At 43.6% G+C, this 16,784-nt stretch overlaps 1 protein-coding gene across 1 annotated transcript; it reads right to left on the bottom strand.

Moving 5' to 3' along the window:
- Positions 1–7,048: 7,048 nt before the first annotated feature.
- Positions 7,049–15,883, bottom strand: LOC120992108 (oocyte zinc finger protein XlCOF22-like). The gene is made up of 7 exons (XM_040420880.1): positions 15,840–15,883; positions 11,251–11,398; positions 10,869–11,048; positions 10,662–10,785; positions 10,518–10,582; positions 8,901–9,435; positions 7,049–8,408 (listed from the first exon to the last, which is right to left on the bottom strand). The coding sequence occupies exons 2-7, from the start codon at positions 11,326–11,328 to the stop codon at positions 7,438–7,440; spliced, it is 1,953 nt and encodes a 650-aa protein (XP_040276814.1). The 5' UTR covers positions 11,329–11,398; positions 15,840–15,883; the 3' UTR covers positions 7,049–7,437.
- Positions 15,884–16,784: the final 901 nt, after the last annotated feature.

Genomic DNA, 16,784 nt, shown 5'->3' on the forward strand with positions numbered 1-16,784 from the left:
ACTGCCGCCATACAGTAATTTCTTCCACACTGCCCCATATATTAATTTCTTCCACACTGCCTCCCATATAGTAATTTCCCCCATACTGCCCCATATAGTAATTTCCCCCATACTGCCCCATATAGTAATTTCCCCCACACTGCCCCATATAGTAATTCCCCCCCCCCCACACTACCCCATATAGTGATTTCCTCCACACTGCCCCCATACAGAATTTTTCTTCCACACTGCCCCATAAAGTAATTTCCCCCACACTGCCCCCATATAGTAATTTCCCCCACACTGCCCCATATAGTAATCCCCCCCACACTGCCCCATATAGTAATTCCCCCCCACACTGCCCCATATAGTAATTTCCCCCACACTGCCCCATATAGTAATCCCCCCCCACACTGCCCCATATAGTAATCCCCCCCCCACACTGCCCCATATAGTAATCCCCCCCACACTGCCCCATATAGTAATTTCCCCCACACTGCCCCATATAGTAATTTCACCCACACTACCCCCATATAGTAATTTCACCCACACTACCCCCATATAGTAATTTCCACCACATTGTCCCCATATAGTAATTTCCCCCACACTACCCCCATATAGTAATTACCCCCCCACACTGCCCCCATATAGTAATTTCCCCCACACTGCCCCCATATAGTAATTTCCCCCACACTACCCCCATATAGTAATTTCCCCCACACTACCCCCATATAGTAATTCCCCCCCACACTGTCCCATATAATAATTTCCCCCTCACTGCCCCATATAATAATTTCCTCCACACTACCCCCATATAGTAATTTCCCCCACACTGCCCCATATAGTAATTTCCCCCACACTGCCCCATATAGTAATTTCACCCACACTACCCCCATATAGTAATTTCCACCACATTGCCCCATATAGTAATTTCCCCCACACTACCCCCATATAGTAATTTCCCCCACACTACCCCCATATAGTAATTACCCCACCACATTGCCCCATATAGTAATTTCCCCCACACTACCCCCATATAGTAATTTCCCCCACACTGCCCCATACAGTAATTTTCCCCACACTGCCCCATACAGTAATTTTCCCCACACTGCCCCATACAGTAATTTCCCCCACACTGCCCCATACAGTAATTTCCCCCACACTACCCCATATAGTAATTTCCCCCACACTGCCCCATACAGTAATTTCCCCCACACTGCCTCCCGTATAGTAATTTCCCCCACACTGCCTCCCATATAGTAATTTCCCCCACACTGCCTCCCATATAGTAATTTCCCCCACACTGCCTCCCATATAGTAATTTGCCCCACAAAGTAATTTGCCCCACAAAGTAATTTGCCCCACACACTGTCCCCATCAAGTAATAACCCCACACACTGCCCCCCATTAAATAATTTGTCCTGACACTGCCATCCATTAAGTCAGGCATGCTCAACCTGTGGCCCTCCAGCTGTTGCAAAACTACAACTCCCAGCATTCCCAGACAGTCTACAGCTCTCTGCCTGAGGAGGTGGTGATGGTGAGTTCACTAAAATAGTCCAAGAGGGGCCTGGATGTATTTCTGGAGTGTAATAATATTACAGGCTATAGCTACTAGAGAGGGGTCGTTGATCCAGGGAGTTATTCTGATTCCCTGATTGGAGTCAGGAAGGAATTTTTTCCCCTAAAGTGAGGAAAATTGGCTTCTACTTCACAGGGTTTTTTTTTTTTTGCTTTACTCTGGATCAACTTGCAGGATAACAGGCTGAACTGGATGGACAAATGTATTTTTTCAGCCTTATAAACGATGTTACTATGTGTGCCCCAACATAGAAGCTATGGATTTGGTAGGAGAGTGCCCAGCCATCAAAGCTAAGTTAAATAGAGTTGAACTGTAATGTTTGATTGATACTGGGTCTCAGGTCACCACTATTACTCGGCCCGCCTTTTAAGGCCCATTTCCTAGCTGCTGTTTGTCAAGGGGATGCGCACTGGCTGAGGTTAAAGTGTGCCAGTAACCTTTCCATTCGAAAAAACTGGGGTATGTGTGCAGACATTGAGGTTTGGGGCAGGACCATGAAAGATACACCTGTAATGTTGGGCATGAACGTGTTGCGGGAGCTGGATGGGTTGATGGCGCAAGAGCTGGGACCAAAGTACCCTGAAGAGGGTCCCAAACCAGAAACCCCCACAGATAGCATAGAGTGCAGGCTGTCCTTTCAGGACTGATGGGGATAGTGGGCTCAGTAAATGTTCTTCCCTCCGTATCCCTAGTAGTACAGGCTGGCCATAAAGTTTTAATACCCTCCCGGTAGGTACTAGCTTTGAGATACAGGGTGCTGACGTTATGCTGAAAACAATGTTGCCAGGGGGTAGCAGTAGGCCGAACGCTGTGCACAATCTCATGGGGGTGGTGGGCCTCACACTGTGTCAAGTAGAGGATTGTGATGCCAATGACCGATAAGCAGCTGTTGGAAAAAGTGCGCATGGAAGAAACCCAAATGTCTCTGAAAGAGTGGAAACAGTTGGCTTGGGTTCTAGATGCGCACGCTAATGCCTTCTCCCAGCATAAAGCTCATTTTGGGGTGACACTGGAGCATGAAATCCCATCAGGGGAGTCAACACCTATCTGACAACGCTATCAGCAGATCCCACCGGTGCTAGATCAAGAAGTGAAAACTCTACCCAAGCAGTTGCAGGAGAGTTAAGTGGTTTGGCCCAGTAAAAGTCCTTGGGCGTCTCTGATTATATTGGTGAAGAAGAAGGATGTGACTATACGATCTTGTGTTGATTATCAGCACCTGAATGCTTGTACCATGTGGGATGCATATCCACTTCCCTGAATCAAAGAGTCCTTGGCAGCATTGGGACAGGCCCACTACGTCTCCACCCTTAATCTGGCCAGTGGGTATTGGCAAGTGCCAGTTGCAGAAAAGGACAGGGAGAAGACAGCATTTATCACACCTATGGTATTGTTTCTGAGAATGCCTTTCGGACTGAGTAATGCCTCTGATACGTTTCAGGAGCTAATGGAGCGGTGCCCAGGAGAGCTAAATAATGAGTTCCTGCTTATTTATTTTGATGACATTATCATCTTCTCTTCCACATTTCAGGAGCATCTGGATTGACTCGATTGAGTCCTTACCCGGTTGTAAGAGCATGGGTTGAAGCTAAAACCACACAAGTGTCATCTGTTTAGGGAGAGTCTCGAGTACTTGGGGCACCGAGTTTCCACAGAGGGGGTCCAACCCATGGACTCGAAGTTCCGAGCCGTGCAACAGTGGCCAGTGCCTAACAAAGGGAGCAAATTATGGTCCTTCCTTTTTCGGGCCAGCTAAAACGTTTTTGCCGGAGCTGTAACTTAGCCAGGGCTGGGAACCAACAGGCCCCGGTTGGAAATATCCAAACGCATTATCTACTATAGCTTGTGATAATGGGTTAACTGACTATGGAAGAATCTCTGAGGGGATATAAGTACTTGCTGGTCATGGTGGACTTTTCAAAGTTTGCAGTAGCTGTCCCTACCCAGAATCAGACAGCAGAGTCAACAACACAGGGCCAGTGGAAGAGTTGCATTTTGCCATACGGATGTCCTGCTCAGTTGCATTTCGATCAAGGGGCTTGTTTTGAGGGTAGAGGCATTGAGGAATTATGTTGGCTCTGTGAGATTAGGAAAACCCGGACGACTCACCTGTAAGAAAATGGGGCATGTGAGCGCCTGAACCGCACCCTGTTGCAGATTTTGAGGACACCAGAAGAACGAGCTGTGGCCCAATTGCATCGCAGAGCTTGTGTCGGTGTACAACAACACTGTACACTCCACTACAAAGTACTCGCCCTTCGTACTGATGTTTGAAAGGAACAGGAGATGCCCCCTCAACATGATGATGCCATTTAAAGGGGGAAATGAAAACTGGAAACGCCAAACTTGGATGAGGGAACACCGGAGGCGGGTCCAAGAGATGTATGATCTGGTGGCTCAGAAATTGGGACCGCGTACACTGACGGCTAACTGAAGGCTAAAAGAATTGCCTTTGCACCAAGGAGACTGGGTGATGGTGCGCAACCGAACAGCTCGAGGGGCTGGGAAACTACACTGGAAATGGGAGTACAGGCCTTATGAGGTGGTGCGACAGCCGAATCCAGATATCCCAGTGTTTAAGGTGAGACCAGAAAATGGGCGGTACACAGGAACATGTTACGGCCCTGCAAGACCCCAGGCAGAAAAGGTGCCGACTCCCATTCCTGAACCATCGGACATCTTTAAAGAGTGATGGATTTCTCCAGCATCTGACCCGAACCCCTTGGTAAGATGGGAAGAGCAATTCACAGGAGAAGGAGAACAGCCAACAATGTCAGTAGCTGAAAGCGGAGATGGGACAGTAGAGGCCAAGGACCCCACAGCTTTGCGTAATTCGCAGCACACTAACTTTAGAAGAATGCCAGTCAGGTACGAAGACTTTGTCTTACGCACTTAAGTTGCTGGGAAGACAACCTTTAAGCTGGGGGGAAGGTGAAATGCCATAGGATTAACCCCAAGCCAGCAGGGGAAGCTGTGTGAGATGTATACAGTAACCTGGAGGAAGCCAGGACCATGGGGAGAGAGGTAGATGTGTGCTGTGTGAGGTAGTGGAAGCTGAGCTGCTGAATAGGTTCCAGGGGCTCTAGCTCTGTTAGCCACAAAGCAGGCCACAGACTTGGCTGAAAGCCGGAATAGGAGATTCCAAGGGACAGAGGCCGGCAGGTGAACCATGCAGGGCACACCGCAGATTACAAGGGAGTCCTGAGAGAACCTAGTGAGGGTCGTCGGCCATAGTGAGACACACGTTCAGGCAGTAACGGTAAGCATAGCATTCCCCAGTACAGGGAATATATGTTGTTTAAGTTTGTTAGACACACTGTCATTTCAGAATCCGCTCCCAGTGTCTTAGTTGTTGCTGAAGAGACATTGTTAATTGCTATACCCTGAGAGACGACGTGTGAGAGAGGAAGACTTCCCGTACAAAGACATGCGGCTGAATACAGGGTAAATGTCTGATTATTGTACACCCTGAGAGACGACGTGTGAGGGAGAGGAAGACTCCCCTTACACAGGTATGCGGCTGAAGACAGGGGTAACCCAGAGTTATTTGTTAAATATTACTTTGCTCTTTTCTAAGTGTTATTTGTTATTTACTGCCAGTTTTACAGTAAAATCCTATCTAAAGGAAAAAGTGCTTCCAGTTTCCAGCACGTGTCCTGTACCTTACAGTATGACTGGCCAAATCTATTTCATCATTTGTCATCATTGTAAAGGACCAGAAAGTTATTTTGAAAAAAAAAATAAAACTGACTCCCTGGCTGGCCAGTCTAGTTTGGTATGTTGTTGGTAAGATCATTTTTATGATTAATCCCATAGATGACTGATTGGCTACAATGTTGCCAATCGTTGTCTGTTGTGTATGGCTAACTTTATTCCAGATCATAATCTGCTATGAACGATTGTGCTTGAATTAAATTTATTTCTAGCTAGGTGTTCTTTTAAAGAAGAAGATGGACTCAATCCCTCCATCAACATTGCTCTTAATTTTCTTCCAGATGGGACTGAGGACCTAAGCCGATCTACTGTACTTTAAGAATACAGGTATCCACCATCTTGGCTTTTCTAGACAGTCCTATTTCTTAGGACCCTCTCATAAAAAGATTCCTAAAAGGGTCTACTTGGTTACGACTGTCTATCTTGAAACCTATGGTCGAATGGGACTTACTCTGGTCCTGCCGTGCCCGTTTGAACCCCTGTTTGTAGTTGACTACAAAATACCACTGCACTCAAATTTGAATGCAAGTAAAATATTTTTCTATTGTTTTCAATATCCTCCAAATAAATTGGCAAAAAGGATGTCTAGGATATATGTGACAAATGTGACATTGGTCACAGAGTCACTATTGGGAGAAATAAAGAACACGTCAGACGCATTTGTCACATATATCCTAGGCACCCTTTTTGCCAATTTATTTGGAGGATATTGAAAACAATAAAAAAATATTTTACTTGCATGCAAATTTGACGGTGCAGTGGTATCTTGTTTATTATTGGACTTGGGATTATACCCACTCCACTTTGCACCTCACTAAAGGGACATAGAGTGTAGCCCAACAACACTATTGAAGTTGACTACAAGTATCTGCATGAAAGTCTTTTTCATGTTGGCCATTACAACTGGCAAAAGAATCGGCGAGATGCAGAACATCTCCTAAAAGGACCCTTTTCTCATTTTTCTTTGAGACAGGGTGCTCCTCTTTTTTGCCTAGGGTCAATTTGTTTCAAAATACTGACCAGGTTCTCTCCCTTCTGGTGCTTTGTCCCAACCCATCCTTTAAAGATTCCAGTGAATGTACTATATACATTTCTAGATACATTAAAATATATTTGTCTAGAAATAAGTCAGTAAGAAAGGTTGAGAATCTTTTTAACTTTTTTACTGAGAGGAAAAAGGGGCTCAAAGCTGTGAAGCCATGCATTTTAAGGAGGGGGCCAGTAGGATGTCCTAGGGTTCCATGCCACTGGTATTGGTCTTTCAATCTATAATGCAGCTTCTTAGAGACTGCATAATACGTTTGTCAACTACTATAGGTTGGGCACACAGATTTCAGAAGGACAACCCCTGGGCGTTCCATTCTGAATTAGTTTGTCAAGAGGACACCACTATTATGCTGTCGGTAAGATGTAAGGAAAGTTATGGTTGTCCAGAGTGTTTTATGTGATGGCCATAGGGAGCCTTGCTGTAGTAGTGAGCTCCCGCCACTATAATATTGCTGGTGCTCTGTAGCTCCAGCTTTGACTTCCATTGATGGAGCTACATAGACCAGCTGATTGGCAGGGGGTGGTTGGACCCCTACCTTTCAGCTAGTTATTGCCTATCCTGAGAATATGCCATCACTTAAAAAAAATAACTTTTATTCTGTTTTCTTTCAGCAACACATCCTTCCCAACCTAGTGTTGTTTCTTCGTTATAAGTTAACACCAAGTCATAGGCAAGTCATGAAAATTTTAAACACATGGATTGTGATAAGCAGTTTTTTTTTATTCTTTTATTGAAGTCTTTGGTAGAACTTACTAAAGCGTAATTGTTTCACTAGTTTTCCAGCACTTTCTCAAGTATCTCTTCCGTAGTGTGCCATTGCTGGCTCTTCTTTCCACCATAACGTCATAACGAGGAGCAGATTAACATACTGTAGTTGAGGAGTCTAAAGGCGCACACTGTACCTCACCTGCACTTTCTGCCTTACTTCACCCTAGTTTAAAAGTAGCTGGCAATCAGCTGTCAATGTCCGGGAAGTCTCATTTACCTATACATTTTGACGTTCCATGTGTGTCCAAAGGAGCTGAGAAAAATGAAAGGTGGAATCTGATTGGTTGCTATGGGCAACTAAGCCAGTTCTACTTTACACCAGTCTAATAAATCTCCCCCCAAATGTCTACTTCCCTGTGTGGATTCTTTGATGTTTCAGAAGATATGCTTTGCTGGAAAAATATTTCCCACACTCTGGACATGAAAATCTTTTTTCTCCATGTGTTCTCTGATGTGCCATTAGAGCTGACTTGTAGTTAAAACACTTTCCACATACAGGACATGAAAATGGTTTCTCCCCTGTGTGAATTCTTTGATGGTCAACAACATATGATTTCCGACTAAAACATTTGCCACATTCTGGACATGAAAATGGTTTCTCTCCTGTGTGAATTCTCTGGTGATCAATGAGATGTGCTCTCTGAAAGCAACACGTTCCACACTCTGAACATAAAAAGGGCTTCTCCCCTGTGTGAATTCTTTGATGCTTAAGAAGATTAGATTTTTGAGTAAAACATTTCCCACATTCTGAACATGAATATGGCTTCTCCCCTGTGTGAATTTTCTTATGTATAACAAGATATGATTTCCGAGTAAAACATTTCCCACATTCTGGGCATGAAAATGGCTTCTCTCCTGTATGGGTTTTTTGATGTTCAACAAGATGTGACTTCATGGAAAAACACTTCCCGCATTCTGAACAGACAAACGGTTTCTCTCCTGTGTGAATTTTTTGGTGTTCAACAACATGTGATTTCCGAGTAAAACATTTCCCACATTCTGAACATGAAAATGGCTTCTCCCCTGTATGAATTTCCTGATGTCTATGGAGACACGATTTGCGGAAAAAACATTTGCCACATTCAGAGCATGAAAAGAGCTTCTCCCCTGTGTGCTTTTTATTCTGATTAACAGTATTTGATTTATCAGACAATAGGACATGTTGAAAAGGATCAGATGATAGATCTTGGCTGTGAAGGTCTGAGGGTATATCTGGGATAATGGCATGCTCTTCATATGTATCTTGTGCAGTACCACAATCACCTTCTTGAAAATCTGAACATATCTCATGACCCTCTGAGCTCTCGGTATAGTCATCTGTGAAGAAAAAAAAAGTATAATTTTAGGAAAATATAACCTAAAAGGGGGTTTCCACATTTTTCTTACTTATGATCTATCCTTTGAATAGCATCTGATCGGTGGGGTTCCGATACCCATACATCCTAGAGATATGCCCCCAATGTCCAAGATGGGAATACCCTTTTAAAGTAAAGGATCCATATTACACAGTAACTGGATAAGAGTGACTTTAACCTTTTCAGCACAGACAGTAGATCACAAAGAAATCACCCTCATTCACACTGGTATATTTCATGTCCATGTGTATTTTTTGTATCCATATTTATCCATAATACATAGCATGTGTTATCACCTATATTCGTTTAATATTTTCATTTATATTGAATTTGTTTTATGGCAGAAAGCAGGAATATACACAGTAGAGCTTTAAAAATTTACACAAAACAGTTGTAGGCAGTGAATAAATAGAATATGTGACTCTTATCTACTTTATTGGTGGTTAACACTCACCTGACTGATTATCTGTAGGAATGTCCTCCTTATGCTGCTCATTACCCCACATATATGTATCTTTGGAAATGTCCATCTTATACTGGTCATCGCCCCTCACATATGTCTTTATAGGAATTTCCTCCTCACACTGGTCATCGCTGCTCACATATGTCTCTGTAGTAATTTCTTCCTCAAACTGGTCATCGCCCCTCACATATGTCTCTGTAGTAATTTCCTCCTCACACTGGTCAACGTCCATAACATATGACTCTGTCGAAATTTTCTCCTTACATTGGTCATCACCTCTCACATATGTCTCTGTAGTAATTTCTTCCTTATACTGGTCATCACCTCTCACATATGTCTCTGTAGTAATTTCCTCCTTACACTGGTCATCACCCCTCACGTATGTCTCTGTAGTAATTTCCTCCTTACACTGGACATCATCTCTAACGTATGTCTTTGTAGAAATGTTTTTCTTATACTGGTCATCACTCCTCACATCTGTATTTGAAGAAGTAATATCATTCAGATCTTTATCCTGATTAAAAACCTGTGAAACAAATATTGTAAAAGTCACGGACAGTTGGAGAAGCCACAGCAAATGTCGTAGCAGAAAAACTATCATCTGTTATCATGATGAACAAAAATGACATGACAACATGACAGGGGTAGTTATCTGAGCTAAATGGCTCCTGGTCTCCAAGAGGATGGATAGATATTAGAAGATGACTCAGTGACAAGAGCCTCATAAATATGGAAACTATATGGACAAAAGTATTGGGCTACACCTCAATCATTGAATTCAGGTATTTCACTCAGTGCCATTGCCACATCTGTATAACATCCAGCCCCTGGCCACACAGTCACCTTCACAAACATTTGTGAAATAATGGCTCACTGTAAAGTGCTCTCTAAATACCAGCATGGTCCTGTAAATGGATGCCACCCCTGACATAAGTCACTTCCTGAAATCAGACCACCAGATGGAAAAATGTCATCCCTCCTAAACATTCCACCATCACCTGTCGGCGGTATTATTGTAGAATGGAAAGAACCACAGCACTGTGCCGAGCAGCTGCATGTAAGCCTTACATCACCAAGCACAATGTCAGGCATGGGATTGAGTGGGACCTCCACTGGACACTGGAGAAGGGAACCGTCTTCTTTGGAGTGAGGGATCACACTTCTCTATCTGGCGGTCTGATGGTCGGGTCTGAGTTTGGCTGCCTGCCTGATTGCACTGTGCCAGCTGAATATTCTGGTGGAGGAGGGAAAATGCTATGGAGTGGTTTTCAGGGGTCGGCCTTCCAACCAGCAGTCTCCATAATCAGAGCACTGTGCGATCCAGACAACATCTACAGGCAATTTCACAGAAAACTGGTGTGACTTAAATGCAAAAAATGCACCAAAAAGTTATTGCGTTTTGGAGTGAAACTAAGCTAAAAAATTGGTTGTGTAAAGTAAGACTAGACAGTCTACGGATATGGAAGATTTACGCTGTCTTATTATTAGGCATTATTAGTAAATCATTATGTCCATGGTCAGCTTTAATCCCGCCATCTCCACCTTTCTGATTATACAAAAATAAACCAAGATCGAACACAAGAACTTCATAGCCTTCTACAGATCTACCTGATGATCTTGTGGATGAAGAGGACTGGGATATCTCTTTGGTGTTGTTTTCTTACTGGATCTATCTGTAGGAGACATATGCAGTGACTTTTTTCTTTATATACAAATACTTAAAGAGCATGAGTATTTAGTCCTGTCTATTACCTGGTGATCTGAGGGGCTGGTGGTCCTCCATCATGATGTCCTTGTACAGATCCTTGTGTCCTTCTACATACTCCCACTCCTCCATGGAGAAATAGACAGTGACATCCTGACACCTTATAGGAACCTGATAACACAATGATACAGTCATCACCCAGACCCCTCCAGTGCTGTTACTGTATAATGTCCCAGCATTCCCAGCAGTGTCACCTCTCCAGTCAGCAGCTCAATCATCTTGTGGGTGAGTTCTAGGATCTTCTGTTCATTGATGTCTTCATGTTTTAGGGAATTAGTTGGAGGCCCCGTGATTGGGCTCAGGGTTCTTCCCCATCCTTCAGATACAGAGGCCTGACAGCGTTCACTAGAGGTCTTCTTCACCACTGTGTAATCCTGGATATGGGGAGACACAATAATAAATATCACTACTGAAATTTCAAGAGTCCATCACCTTTCCAGTCATATCCATCTGATAAAACCATAGATAAGAATGATATAATGTGACATCATCAGAATCTCTCACCTCTCCAGTCATATCCATCTGTTATTACCATATATAAGAATGATGTAATGTGACATCATCAGAATCTCTCACCTCTCCCGTAAGCCAGTAGAGTATCTCTAGGGTGAGATTTAATATCCTCTCCACCATCTTGTCTACGTCCCTTTTCATCTTTGACAGGTCAATCAGGAAAATTATCTTATGCAGAAGATATCAATAGAGGATTCTATGATGCAGAAACCTGAATGGAAAGAAGATGAAACGACGTGAAGAGAACACAAAATCTCATGTACAGCATTTTATGAATGAGGTAAATACTGTAGGCAAGCTGCCTGCTGCAGACCAGGTCAGTTTCTGAACTACTGCACATTATTGTTATATTTCATTGTATGTTCTCGTATGATGTCAAAGCAGCATCTAACATCTTATCAACAAGAAACTATCTGCAGAGATTTTCTGTATATCCCATATTAGGAACCACATACTCAAGACTGTGATGAAGAATCCAACAAATACCTGAAACTCAAACCTTATCGAACAACACCTCCTCAATATCAACAACTGAAATGGATCCTGAGAGGACTATGGTGTAACCAAAAACCTACATTGTTCAGCAACAATTAGGAATACTGCGATAAATTCCAAAGCCTTCTAAGTGCTACTTGGTCCTAATTGTACTAACCATTGATTTTTCTCAAAAAAAATCAATGAGATCAAACAGAAAATAGTAGATATTGAGTCACAACTTTGATCAATGCCACAGCTTGATATTTGGAAGGACTGAACACTGTAAAGGTCCTGTCGGAATATCACAAATTGGCGCAAGAGAGAGAAGTTACTCCATAACACTGAAGATTACCTGTTCAAACCAATGAAACTTCTGTGTCACAGGAAGCCACTCATCTCTGAGCTACAGAAGATGCTGGACAGTTCATTTCATGATCTCCTTGAGATCCATTGCCTTGTTTATCTAATTAGCCCCACCATTTGGACTTCATATATAAAACAGGCCCTGACATTAGAAAGGAAGTGTTCCTTCCCGGTAACTGACTGCTCATTAGTGGAGATGAAGAGCTGCATCAATCACCTCCACAGTATGAGGACAAGCAATGGCACAAGCACGATCTGCTGCCCAGAAATGATCATTTAGGTGTCTGCATGAACAACTGTTTCAACCCGATAAATGAGTATTTTGCTCGTTCATTGGGTGATCTGCAGCATCTTTAGACAGGGCGATTATCAAGAACGAGAATTCATAGGTAAACTATAAACGGCCAGAACGTCTGGCCGTGTAAATCCAGCATTATTCCATGTTAGATTATTGTCCTTCCAGCCTCAAATCCCAAGACATCATAATCAAGCCTACAGACAAAAGGAAGGACTATTGTGTTCATGGGCCACATGGAGTAACTCTAGCAACAACTTGCGGATTCCTCCACATATATTAAAGGGGTTATCTGGGTAAAGATAATAATGATCTTATCACATCAGCGGAGGTCCAAGTCCTGGCACCCCTGCCGAACAGCTCTGTCAGGGAGACAATTTGGTCACCAGAGCTCCGATGAGCGCTGTAGGCTCCCGGCAGCTTTCCAAGCACAGCGCCAAACATCGTATAGCGGCTCTGATTGGCATTGCAGCTCAGCCCAATTGACTTGAATGGGGCTGAGCTGTAACTAGGCGGTGTGACTTATGTATCGTGATGTCACATGGCCTAGAAATAGGTCATGGCACTCATGCAGGGCCCGGCCTCTTTTAATAGATGATCTCCTGGGGTCCTCGGAGTCAGGCCCCTACTGATCTGATATTGATGACTTATCCAGAAGATAGGTCATTAGGTCATAAATAATACAGTGTAATTCTAGGACAATCCCTTTAAGTTAATGCTGACCCTACACCAAGCATGACAGAAAATAAGAAGTCTCCTGGACGAAGGGCATTATAGTTAAAGGAGAGCAGACTCCTAGTCACCTCTATGTGCATCCAGCAACCGATGAGAGGAGAAGCAAGCACACCTATATGTACCACCTAATCAAGGCGGCCTGTTTGATAGGAAGTGCACAGCAATGCTACTCCCAAAATAAAATAGGAGCGCATTCACACTTGAAGGTTCGACTCCCTCAAGCATATACTACAACATACACAAAAATAACAGAAAATAGATAAAAAACAAAGATAAAAACATCCTGCACGATATGATAAATAAATATGCAGATGTCCATGGCTACATTTATGAAAAAAATCACAGAAAAAAAGATAATAATGCACTAACAAAATAGATGCAAGCATTATATATGGACTAAGCCCTCATTCTGATGTAATAAAATCTGAGACTCTTAGCCAATATATTTTGATCAAAACACATCTGTGCCCACCTACCCCCGCCAAGGTGGTCTCAGGTCAGGCAGGTCCTACGCTAAACCTACCTATGCCATTGGGCATCTATGTTCAGGAGTTCTTACCTCCTGGAGTAGTCTCTGTTTGGTCAAATGCTGACCCATTGGGTTGAAGAGATACCTGTGCGGAGCACCGAGGGATCAGGCAAAACCGTAATCAAGGACAGGCTGAGGTCAGAGCAGCCAGAGTATGTGCAATACGATCATGAGTCCAAGATCAGGGCAGGCAGCATGCGGTCAATATGAAGGTCAGACAGAAGTAAGATCAGGCAGCAAAGGGTCATATCCATAAAACAGAGATGGTACACAGCCAGACAAAAAAAAACTGTAGCAACTTTGCAGGAAACTACCAAGCTAGACTACGTAATACTCATACCCACAGCGCTCCAGATGGTGACCAAAACGGTCGCCAATGCGCCTTAAAATTTGCAGACAGCGACAAGACTTTTTAGTCTTGTCGCCATTTGCGAGTGGACCGCAGCGCTGCAGCTGAATATTGCGGCGGAGCATGGGAGCCAATAATTCCTTGCCCCAACACCATCATAGGCTTCAAGCCTAGAAGGCCTGAGGCCTATGTGGTGGTAAAACCCCAGAGCAGACGGGCACTATGACATCATCGTGCCCGCCTGTGCCGGGAAGCAGAGCACTGACTTGTGCGCATCTGTGTCGCACCATCCGGGGCTGTACCAGCAGCGAGTGAGCGCCAGAGAAAGGACACAGGTAAGTAAAAGGAGGGGGAAGGAGGGCACATAACTGGCCAGAGGGGGGCATGGGGGACATTAACAGCCAGAAGGGGGGGGCATGAGGGACTTATTCGGAGTGGCAGCAAGATGACACTGTCGGGGCACCAGGATGGGAAAGTTGATGGAAAAATTGGGAAATCTAACGTGTCTGTGTAACAAACTCTGTAGAGATAAGATGCGGCTAAAATAATTAGTCATGATGGTCTGGGTCAAATGGAGGAGAAGAGGAAAGAGAAGGTCTACATGACAGAAGATGTCACTGGATGTAAGAGGTATGTGGTGCTGTATTCTCCTATATGTAGTGCTGGCTCACTACTGTGACCTGCTTCTCATCTCCTCCAAGTCCATTTTTAATTATTATTATGTGCGTTTTAAATTTGGCGACTAAATTTTTCAGTTTAGGAACCAATGGCTCCTGGTTATTTTTTTTAGTCTGGAGCACTGACCCAGTCAGGGGCTTCTTCACATGTGAATGCAACAATCTGATCTTTAGCACTTAATGTCCATGTGGACTCATATATGTAGGGGAAGCTATGTAACATATCCACGATACAGTTTCTAGTCATATATCGACCGCTAGGTGCAGTAAAAATGTTGCCTCCGTTCTAGACCAATTTATCATAGCCAAACATTATTTTCGATTCAAATTTAAAATAATCATGCTGGTCTCGACGTTCGGGACAGGGGGTAACCGCCTCCTCCTCAGATAGCAATAACCTTTTGGATTCCCACTTTGCAGACCAATAACCCAAAGGGGAGGATGAATTGTGAATTTCATATTCTCACTTAGAATCACTTTGCCCTGTATTGTCTAGTGTTATTACTTGTTATCTCTTTTTAGGTTTTTATGGTTTACTTGCCCTTGAAATTATCTAACTATAGACCTTTTTCCCCCAAAGGAAGGGTTGTATAACCTCAACCGGGCTTACCCTTCCATTAAGGGCACTTCACATGGGCAGACAACTGAACAGATCATCGCTAACCAGCTTTACTAGTAACACTGGTTAGCGATGATCTGGCGGTGTAAACGCACAGCCGATTACCTGATGAGCGAGTGAGGAGCTGGAGGACGAGTGAGGAACTGGATATAAATTCACCGGTGACCTCAGCTACCGATTAGCAGATTGTTGGGAAGGAACGCTTCCTTCCCGACAATCTGCTAGATGGTCGTCCCGTGTAAAGGGACCATTACTTACTATACTTTCACTGTTTCACCTTTAATGGGCCTGAGCTGCAATACCAAGCATAGCCGCTATATGAAGTATGTGCTTGATGAGCCCCAGAAGACCGCCGCACACCCCAGAGCTCTAATGAGCGCAGCGGCTTCCCGAAACAGCTAAACAGTGGGGGTGCCAGGACTCGGACCCCGCCGATGTGATATTTCTACTCTATCCTGTGGATAGGTCATCAATATTATTTTCCAGATAACCCCTTTAAGGAATAGAATTAGTTCGGCAAATACAACAAGCCCTCGCACAACAACACTGATGAGTGAATACGTTATGGAATAAAGCAATGATAATCGTGGACCAAAATACACCCTTACCTCCAGCTGTAGAGGAGCTGTGTGCTTACAGGACCTGTGATGATGTCACAGTCATGTGATCAGTCACATGTGTGTGGGTGGAGTCAGGTGTCACATGACCAGGTCTCTGTGCATAAAGGGCTGGACTCTGCGCTGAATGAGCTGAAGTTATGTGTCAAGCTGTGTGTAATGTGCATGGAGAGAGCTGGACGTGTGTAGATGTGTAATGCCCAAGTCTCTTCCTAATGTAGCAGAGCTGCCTACATGTAAAATGCAGGCTGATGGAGACATTTAAATACTTCAAGTCTCGTGGACAACACGTGTACATCTTTCAGCCCCCCAATATGGGGGGCGCATATACTTTTTCAATTACATTAAACACATTTACAGTCCATAAAGCAGTTTACAGGTCATGTCTTCCCCTTACGTGTGGCTAATGACTTAATGTAAGCTGTATCTTTAAGATACAGATAAGAACGTTCTGGAACTGATTCATTTTAAAATATATATCAAGAGGAAATGTATTAAAGGGGCTGTCCCACGAAAAATATTCTACAGTTTTCAAACCAGCACCTGGGTCTGAATACTTTTCTAATTGCATTTAATAAAAAATAATTTGCATAGCTACTGAGTTATTCAATAAAATGTATCTTTATAGAGCCACTTCATTTCTTATTTCTTTGACCTGCTCATTTAGGCTACTTTCACACCTGCGTTTAGGTGCGGATCCGTCTGGTATCTGCACAGACGGATCCGCACCTATAATGCAAACGCTTAGATCCGTTCAGAACGGATCCGTTTGCATTACCATGAACAAAAAAAAAATATATATATTTTTTTTTTTTTTGTTCATGATAATGCAAACGGATCCGTTTTGACTTTACATTGAAAGTCAATGGGGGACGAATCCGTTTGAAAATTGAGCCATATTTTGTCAACTTCAAACGGATCCGTCCCCATTGACTT

Source organism: Bufo bufo, chromosome 2 (genome assembly GCF_905171765.1).
Source record: "Bufo bufo chromosome 2, aBufBuf1.1, whole genome shotgun sequence".
NCBI classification, from domain to species: domain Eukaryota; kingdom Metazoa; phylum Chordata; class Amphibia; order Anura; family Bufonidae; genus Bufo; species Bufo bufo.